The 9,776-nt window shown below is 49.7% G+C and overlaps 1 protein-coding gene across 5 annotated transcripts; it reads left to right on the forward strand.

The window, feature by feature from the left end:
- Positions 1-642: 642 nt before the first annotated feature.
- On the forward strand, positions 643-9,398 carry ZIK1 (zinc finger protein interacting with K protein 1). Of its 5 annotated transcripts, none has more exons than XM_025369252.1 (4): positions 643-993; positions 1,993-2,031; positions 6,171-6,297; positions 7,580-9,398. In XM_025369252.1, the coding sequence occupies exons 2-4, from the start codon at positions 2,017-2,019 to the stop codon at positions 8,842-8,844; spliced, it is 1,407 nt and encodes a 468-aa protein (XP_025225037.1). In that variant the 5' UTR covers positions 643-993; positions 1,993-2,016; the 3' UTR covers positions 8,845-9,398. The 5 variants fall into 5 exon arrangements, with proteins under 5 accessions (XP_025225037.1, XP_025225035.1, XP_025225036.1 ...); XM_025369250.1 differs by having other exon boundaries at positions 679-1,407; XM_025369251.1 differs by lacking the exon at positions 1,993-2,031 and having other exon boundaries at positions 679-1,407.
- Positions 9,399-9,776: the final 378 nt, after the last annotated feature.

Below are 9,776 nucleotides of genomic sequence, written 5' to 3' on the forward strand. Positions count from 1 at the left end.
CGCGCCGGGCCTGACATTTTTCTTTTCTGCACATTCTCTAGCTGTGTAACTTGCAACTCTTCAGCTCTGTGCCTGCAAAATAACTAGACATTCTGTTACCAACAGAGGATGGCCAGATGAGACTGGTCCAGCCGTTATACCTGCACCTTCGTGGAGGCCATTAAGAGTATCCCTATAGGCCAAGTCAGCTGCTGTAAGGCAGAGCATGGATTTCCCCCCGGGGACTAAATCCCATTCTTGAGCTCCAGAGGCCTTGTTCCTACCACTGTACGCCACCGCGTGGGGTGCCCTGGGAACCCGCCTACCTCCCTATTGCCCTGAGGGCGGACAGAGATGGTCCTAGCAGGTGTGGGAGATGAGGTAGACGATGTCTTCAGTGGGGTCCAAGGCTCATCTGGACCCAGTTCTCAGCCAAGGGTCGGTGAAGGGGGCGTCAGAAAACGCAGGAGCGGCTCCCAGACCCTGGAGGGGACTCAGGGAAGCAGAGGCACTTTCCTCGGCCGCTCCGGGGCCTCCCCAGCTTGCCCTCCCCAAGAGAAGAAGTCCCCGGGGGAGAGCTGCCCAGGACCCCTTCCCATGGGACGTCTCGGCCCCGCCTCCCTCATCTAGGGACAGTCAAGGGGCTCAGAGCAGGAGTAGCGCGGGCGCGGCCCCCATGTGGCCTCCGGGAACACCTGCCCACAGCGCCACACCTAGATCGCTCCTGTCTTTCACAGAACATCCTCGGCCCTGGCACGGCCTCCAACGCCTTGACCCCGCAGGGGAGGGGGACGAAGCTCCTTCGCTCCCGCAGGAGCGTCGAACACCTGTGGATCCGGCCTCAGCTTCCCGAGCCTGAATCAATGCCTCTAACCACGTGGGCGCTCAGCCGCGACGGGACCACAGAAATGGACCGGCGGCCCGTTTAAGGAGCGACAAGGCCCAGCCCTCTCCTGGACTGTGGCGACGCCATTTCCCTGCGCCCCCAGCGCGGCCGCTTGGCTTTTGTTTGAGGTGACTCTGGGCCGCAGCATCCTTCCCTGCGCCCTGGGTACCGGCGGGACTACATTACCCAGAAGGTTTTGGCTCCAGCCGCAGAGATGCTGAGCCAATCCGCGCTGAGAAAAGGGTCGTTTCCGCTTTGGGACCAATAGGTCGGGGAGGTACTTCCTGTATCACTTCAGTGGCGGTCATTTTTGCAGCGCTTGGGTGCATCCAGACCGTCAAGAGCTTTGGGAGCGCTTTGTTTGGTGAGAGAGTCGGAAGGCGCGAGGGGAGGGGTCCTCCCGCTGAACAGTCGGGGGTCTAAGGGTCGGCGGCGGCGGGGTTGACGGCTTTGCCCAGGTCCCCGCGCCCGTCGCTGTCGGGTCCCGGCCCCGCTCTGCCCAGACTCCGATGGCTGCTGCTGCGCTGAGGGCCCCGACTCAGGTGAGCGCTGCGTCCACTGGACCTCACCCTCCTTCATCCTCACTCAAATTCTAAAGCCCAGTAAGGGGTGCCTTCTTGGGTCGCTAGGGTCGAGATCCTCATGTCCAGTACAGTGGGGGCTCGTGGGTGGAGTCCCTATTTCCAGAACTTGGGTGATGAGGCATGGAAGAAGGTGACAGGCAAAGGGACCGGCGTTTCTAAACTCTTGGAGATGGAGTGAAAAAGGTTCATACCTGGAGTGCCAAAGGGAGGAGTTTTCCCTCAATTCTTAGGATGCTAGGAGCTGTGGAGGGTTGTGTACAGAAGCGGCGTATGGTCTGAGTTAGGTCTCTCTGAGTTTTCCAAAAACCTCATGGAGTTAGACTAGAACAGAATGGAATAACACAGAATCACAGGGAGATTGAGTTCTTGTGCAAGGTCCCACAGTTGCTAAGAGGTAGCACTGAGGACTGGAAAGCTGAGGCTCAGAAATAATGCAGACATCATCAGTCCATCTGGCTATGTCCTGGTCAGGGATCCAGGGAAGCCTGAATCAGTAGAGCCCTGTATGGTCACCTGCCTTTCATGATCTTTGGCTTTCCACAGGTGACTGTGTCTCCAGAAACACATATGGACCTCACAAAGGTGAGTGGAGGGTATCCCAGGCCCTCACTGGTCCTGGCCCCATCCTGGGGTTTCTTCATGTATCTTTTTTGCCACCATCCAGTTCTTTGACCTAAGGACTCTTCACAAACCCCAAGCTTGACATCCTGATTCTAGACTGGTGGTTATTTGTAGAAGTTCTTTTTTTTTTTTTTTTTTTGAGACGGAGTCTCACTGTGTCTCCCAGGCTGGAGTGCAGTGGCGCGATCTCGGCTCACTGCAAGCTCCGCCCCCCGGGTTCACGCCATTCTCCCGCCTCAGCCTCCCAAGTAGCTGGGACTACAGGCGCCCGCTACCGCGCCCGGCTAGTTTTTTGTATTTTTAGTAGAGACGGGGTTTCACCATGTTAGCCAGGATAGTCTCGATCTCCTGACCTTGTGATCCACCCGCCTCGGCCTCCCAAAGTGCTGGGATTACAGGCTTGAGCCACCGCGCCCGGCCTGTAGAAGTTCTTATTGCTGGCAGACAATGGAATGAGGTGTGAAAGGTTGTCCCGCCTAGGTACAATAATATGTAAAGTTGGCAGTGAAGCTGAGCTGGTTCAGGGGAACCCAACTCTCCTTTCTTTCTCATGGGAACTCAGAGCAGCAGGGCAGGACTCAGGTCTGGAATGGCTCTGAGAAATTGGGTGTTTTTTTCTGGAGGTGATGGGAACAATGGGAGGTTTAGAGAAGAGGAGGGAGGTTATCTGACACTGGTCTCATCAGGTTCACTGTTAATGCAGCATAGAGAATTCTCTGTGGGTGTGATGGAGGCAACCAGGGAGGAGGCTACTGCAGTGGCCAAGGTGAGTTTTGATAGTGGCTTCACCGATGTGGTGGCTGTGAAGGTAGAAGAAGTGGCTGGATTCTGGGTCAGATTTTTAATTAGGCCTGCTTGCATTTTCAGATTTTGAGGGTAAGAGATAGTAGTCAAGTATTACTCCAGGCGTTTTGAGTTTAGCATCTGGGAGGATGGAAGCTCCATCAAATAGCATGTAATAAGATTGATTTTATTTTTATTTAATTTTTTTTTTAGACAGAGTCTCACTTTGTCACTCAGATCGAGCAGTGGCTCGATCTCAGCTCATTGCAACCTCCACCTCCCAGGTTCAAGCGATCCTCCTGCCTCAGCCTCCTGAGTGGTTGGGACTACAGACACATAGTACCATGACCTTTTTTTTCTTTTTTTTTTCCAGTAGAGACAGGGTTTCACCATGTTGACCAGGCTGGTCTCGAACTCCTGACCTCAGGTGATCCACTCGTCTTGGCCTCCCAAAGTGCTGGGATTACAGGCGTGAGCCACCATGCCCAGCCAATTAATTTTCCTTTTTTTTTTTTTTTTGTTTTTTTTGAGACGGAGTCTCGCTCTGTCACCCAGGCTGGAGTGCAGTGGCCGGATCTCAGCTCACTGCAAGCTCCAGCTCCCGGGTTCACGCCATTCTCCTGCCTCAGCCTCCCGAGTAGCTGGGACTACAGGCGCCTGCCACCTCGCCCGGCTAAGTTTTTGTATTTTTAGTAGAGACGGGGTTTCACTGTGTTAGCCAGGATGGTCTCGATCTCCTGACCTCGTGATCCGCCCGTCTCGGCCTCCCAAAGTGCTGGGATTACAGGCTTGAGCCACCGCGCCCGGCCAATTAATTTTCATTAAGGATAACAGGAGTTCTGTCTTTAGCTATTATCATAGTCTGAGATGTTCCAAAGAATGATATATGGAGACATCAAGTGAGTAGCTGTCCATGTACATCTGGAATTCTAGAAGCGGTTTAAGACAGAGAAATCCAAAAGGTGGTGGCCAGCGTTTGGCCCAGAGTAGCTGTGGGTCACAATTAGGAGTGGGTAATCCTGGTCATGAAGGTAATGCTATTAATAACCCAGGAAAGGGCTGGGCGTGGTGGCTCTCACCTGTAATTTCAGCACTTTGGGAGGCCAAGGCAGGCAAATCACTTGAGGTCAGGAGTTCTAGACCAGCTTGGCCAACATGGTGAAACTCTGTCTCCACTAAAAATAAAAAAATTTGCCAGGCATGGTGGCAGGCACCTGTAATCCCAGCTACTACGGAGGCTGAGGCAGAATTGCTTGAGCCTGGGAGGTGGAGGTTGCAGTGAGCCAAGATCACACCACTGCACTCCAGCCTGGGTGACAGAGTGAGACTCCATCTCAAAAAAAAACAAAAAAACAAACAAAAACAGAAAAGGAAAGGTCAGGGCTATGACTGTGTCTCGTGCTTGGACACGTGGTAGAGGTGGTGAACATCACAAACAGTTGTGGAAGAAAAGTGGTCATGGGAAGATTGTAGGAAAGTGGATGATCTGGTATATTAGTCTGTTTTCACGCTGCTGATAAAGACAAGTCTCTAGAAAGTTCCAGACTTTCCCACATTTTCCTATCTTCTTCTCAGCCCTCCAAACTGTTCCAACCTCTGCCTGTTACCCAGTTCCAAAATCGCTTCCACATTTTCAGTTATCTTTACAGCAGAGCCCCACTTTACTCATACTGATTTACTATATTAGTCCATTTTCATGCTGCTGATAAAGATGTGCTCGAGACTAGGTAATTTGTAAGGAAAAAGAGGTTTAATGGACTCATGATTCCACGTGGCTGGGAAGGCCTCGCAATCATGGTGGAGGGCGAAAGGCTCGTCTTGCATGGCAGCAGACGAGAGAATTTGTTCAGGGGAACTCCCCCCTTATAAAACCATCAAATCTTGTGAGACTTATTTACTATCATGAGAGCAGTATGGGAAAGACCTGCCCCCATGATTTGATTACCTCCCACCAGGTCCCTCCCATGATGTGGGAATTGTGGGAGCTACAATTCAAGATGAGATTTGGGTGGGGACACAGCCAAATCATATCATCTGGTAAGTGGTCAAGGCTTCCAAGGCATTGAGGACATAAGACAGACATGGAGACAAAGAAATAATTGGTAGAAGATGATACTGAAGCCAGGTACAGTGGACAGTGTCCCTGCAAAATTCATATGCTTAAACGCTAATTCCAGTGTGATGGTATTTGGCGGTTGGGCCTTTGGGAGATAATTAGGTCATGAGGGCGAAGCCCTAATGAATGGGATTAGTGAGTGATCTTAAACAAAGAGGCCAGAGACCTACTACCTAGTGCTCTTTCCACCAAGTGAGGATATACGAAGTCAGCAGTCTACAACCTGGAAAAAGCCCCCACCAGAACCTGACCATGCTGGCACTCTGATCTCAGGCTTCCCGCCTGCAGATCTCTGAGAAATAAATTTCTGTTGTTGATAAGCCACCCAGTTTGTGGTATTATGCTAGCAGCCCAAACTGATGAAAACACTAGGACTAGTGCTTATTCACCATGGTAAAACCTCACCAGGAATTTGTTGTGACCCTTGATGTGTCTGGGGAAGGTGTCAGTCAAGCAGTTGAATAAGTTTAGTAGTACAAGTGTTCATCTGTATGAGTCATTAGGTTGGAGGTAGAGAGCCACTGAGAGTCTGTGCCACCAAGGGCACTGATTTTGAAAGAAGGTTAAGAGAGGAGAGGAAGGTTGTTGACTGAAGAGGGGACATCAAGTGCAGCACAAGTGGAGGACGGTCATCAGTGTCTGACATCAGTGATTCTTGGTGGCTGAGGTTGAAGCAAGGAACAGAGTCAGGAAGATAGCCCTTCAGAGCAGGATGGGGGCTGTCTATGACAGTAGGAACCATCAGAGGTCTGTGTAGCACTGAATGCTGTCTCAATTTGGTGGGCAGAAGGGTTGAGGTGGCTATGGGAGTGAGACTGAGCGAGAATGGTTCAAAGAATGATGTGCACATGGAGAGGGAGTGTGAACTGAAGGACCCAGGCCCCTGGCATTGAGGACTTAAGGGTGAAAGGTGAACCCACATTTGATTGTGTCTAGGAGGCACTATCTGAAAGATTCTTGGGGAACTGCCTGACAAGAAGGGATACACCCCTACATACTGGGCCCAAAGTTTCGATGTGGTGCATCCTGCCCACCTCCTGGTTGGTACTGTAGAAGGATACAGTGATCACTGGACCGTGAAGAGAGAGTGGGCATCTGTGTCACCAGGGTGTGTATTTTCTTAAGGTGGGGATGAATGAGTGGGTGGATGAACTTGATGTGGAGGCGTTGATTGTGGAGTGACCTGTCCCCATCATGACAGGGCTGTGTGACCTTTGAGGACATCGCCATTTACTTCTCACAGGAAGAGTGGGGACTTCTTGATGAGGCTCAGAGACGCCTGTACCTTGAAGTGATGCTGGAGAACTTTGCCCTTGTAGCCTCACTGGGTAAGGCCCTAACACCAACTCCAGTGTCTTGGTCTGTCTGTGCTCTTTTGCTGACTTCCCCACTCTCTTGGGATATGTGCTATGGGAGCCAGCACTGTGCACTGCCTGAGCAGCCCTAACACCTGCTGCCCAGTGGTCTGGGAAGTAGGTGTTCTTCAGTCAGCCGAATGGATCTCTCTTGCTTGCTTTCTTCTTGGCTGGGTGTCTGTGTTCAGATCCATGACACCTTGTGTCCCAAGTTCCCTGCACCCCCATCTGCTAGCTGACATTTTCTTGTGGCTACCTGTGTCATGATTGTAGTCATTGTCATGGTCTATACTTATGGGGACAGTGGGCTCTTCTTACTCACTCCTTCTAGTTTGTTTGTTTAATCATAATAACTTTCTTTCCCATGGGCTGTTTTGTGCTGAGTCGTTCTGCATCAGTGCTGATGACTCACATGTTCTGTCTTTCTGGTAGGACTTGGCTTCATGAAGGTCCCACACAGCTAGACAACTGAGGGTGTGCGGAGAAACCTGGTTGCTTTATAGGGTGAACATGGTCTCAGAGAAGGCCTGGGCTTGTTGACTGGCAGCTGGTTGGGGGCATGATATCCAGGCTGTTTTCAGGAGCCTGTCCTGTCTTCACCACTGTTTGGGTGCACATGCCACTGGCCAAACCTTATTTCTATATTTTCTTCCCTGTACTTGACACTTTTCTGTCTTATTATTTTCATCTATGACTTCTAGCACCTGGCTACCTCCACCTTTCTGATCTTCATGCATCATCTGCTCCTCTGCACTGCTCCCTCTGCAACGTTTTCCAACATTGACACAAACATAATGTCTTGTGAAGTATGTATATATGATTACATGAAGATATGTGATCATATGACTTGCTACTCAGTTTCAATTGTATTTTCCTGGGCTTGGGCACAGTCAACCTTCTGCACAGCATGCAGGTGTCACCAGCAGACAAAGTCCTCCTGAACACTATGTGGTGAGTTTTAGGAATTGGAAGGCTACTCAAGGATAACTTTTGAGGCCGTTGGTAGAGGAATGGTTTGAAGACAATGCCATTCCCTGTCCTCCATCCCATCCTTGTGTTCTTTATTTGGTGAGGCCTCCCTCATTCTGTGATCTTCAGAGATCCAGTATTGCAAAGCAACCCCTTCCTCAACCTGCCCTCAGCTCCATTATCCTCAAAACAAACCTGGTGAATCATTCCTTTGGTATGTGTGTAATGGGGCTTCCTGCTCTCAGCATAGTCAATGTATATTTCATCAGCAGTTCTCTGCTTTCAGGTTGTGGCCATGGAACAGAAGATGAAGAGACACCTTCTGAGCAGCATGTTTCTGTAAGAGTATCACAGTCAAAGGCAGGTTCATCCACACAGAAGACTCAATCCTGTGAGATGTGTGTCCCAGTCCTGAAAGATATTTTGCGTTTGGCTGATCTCCCTGGGCAGAAACCATACTTGGTTGGAGAATGTACAAACCATCACCAGCACCAGAAGCATCACAGTGCAAAGAAATCCTTGAAGAGGGACATGGACAGAGCCTCATATGTGAAGCGCTGCCTATTCCGTATGTCATTGAAGCCCTTTCGCAAATGGGAGGTTGGAAAGGACCTCCCAGCCATGTTGGGGCTTCTGAGGTCCCTGGTCTTTCCTGGAGGCAAGAAACCCAACACAATTACTGAATGTGGGGAGGACGTTTGCAGTCAAAAAAGTCATTACAAGTCAGGTGAATGTGGGAAGGCTTCCAGGCACAAACACACTCCTGTTCATCATCCAAGAGTCTACACTGGAAAAAAGCTTTATGAGTGTAGCAAATGTGGGAAAGCCTTCCGGGGCAAGTACTCACTTGTTCAGCACCAGAGAGTCCATACTGGAGAAAGGCCTTGGGAGTGCAGTGAATGTGGAAAATTCTTTAGCCAAACCTCCCACCTGAATGACCATCGGAGAATCCACACCGGAGAAAGGCCTTATGAGTGCAGCGAATGTGGAAAATTATTTAGACAAAACTCCAGCCTTGTTGATCACCAGAAAATACACACTGGAGCAAGGCCTTATGAGTGCAGCCAGTGTGGGAAGTCCTTTAGCCAAAAAGCCACCCTTGTTAAACACCAAAGAGTTCACACTGGAGAAAGGCCTTATAAGTGTGGTGAATGTGGGAATTCCTTTAGTCAAAGTGCCATTCTTAATCAACACCGAAGAATTCACACTGGAGCAAAGCCTTATGAGTGTGGCCAGTGTGGGAAATCCTTTAGTCAAAAAGCTACCCTCATTAAACACCAGAGAGTTCACACTGGAGAAAGGCCTTATAAGTGTAGTGAATGTGGGAAATCCTTTAGCCAAAGCTCCATCCTTATTCAACACCGGAGAATTCATACTGGAGCAAGGCCTTATGAGTGTGGCCAGTGTGGAAAGTCCTTTAGCCAAAAGTCAGGCCTCATTCAACACCAAGTGGTTCACACTGGAGAAAGGCCTTATGAGTGTGACAAATGTGGGAATTCCTTTAGCCAATGCTCCAGCCTCATACATCACCAAAAATGCCATAACACATAGAGACCTCATGAATGCAGCAAATGTGGAAGCGCCTTCAACTCAAGATCTATCTTCATTTAGCTCCTGAAAGTCCACACTTAAGTAGAGCCTTAGACCTACAGGGAATGTGCTGTCTCTGTAGTACTGTAGCAGTAGAGGGCCTTTGTGAGGGAGCCATCTGCCTAAAGTTGAACCTCATTCTTCCTTGTTTCTCTGGTAGAAACCATCTACCCTCTGCCACCTTGCACAGTGGGCATTGGTCACGCTGATGTGCTAAGGCAAGGCAGACATTTGTGTGTTCTCTTAGTCTTTGGAGGAAATCTTGAGCAATCTAAGCCTTTAGAGAAAATTCATTCTTTTTTCTGACTGATCACAGCATACATGTGACCCAGTTTTGGTCAGGAGGGCCCAGCCTTGGTTCTGCTGGACGCTTATGTGCAAGGATTCCCTTTATGTAAATTCTTGGTCTCACATGACACCTGGTCATTCTTCTAGCCTCCAAGTCACCACCTGGTGAATGGCTGCCTCACATTGCTCCAGTTTGTGCACTAATAAAAGCCTTATATTTGAATCTACTTGTAGTCTTGGGGTTTTGTTTACTGTGTGGGGTGGCTGGGAAACAGACTTCAACTCTATATGAAGGAATGGACAGCTTTTGTGGGCCTCTGCAGGAGAAGTAAGATGATGGAGTAATTCTCATTCTGGTTTTGGTCCTACTTGCTTTGCTACCTAAAATCTCCTAGGAAACAATGCAAGGTTTTGGCTATTCTTTGTGGCCTGGATCCCTATTTTTTCTGTGAGACTAGAGGTCATCCTGAGGAGAGGCCAGCTGTTATGACAAGCACCTGTGCTTCAGGGAATAGGACAACTTTATTCCATTGTTTCCAGAGGATGTCGTATGATGCCCAGCGCTGTTGAGATTTTCATGGGGTTCTATAAGGAGACATGCCCTG

Source organism: Theropithecus gelada, chromosome 19 (genome assembly GCF_003255815.1).
Source record: "Theropithecus gelada isolate Dixy chromosome 19, Tgel_1.0, whole genome shotgun sequence".
NCBI lineage: Eukaryota > Metazoa > Chordata > Mammalia > Primates > Cercopithecidae > Theropithecus > Theropithecus gelada.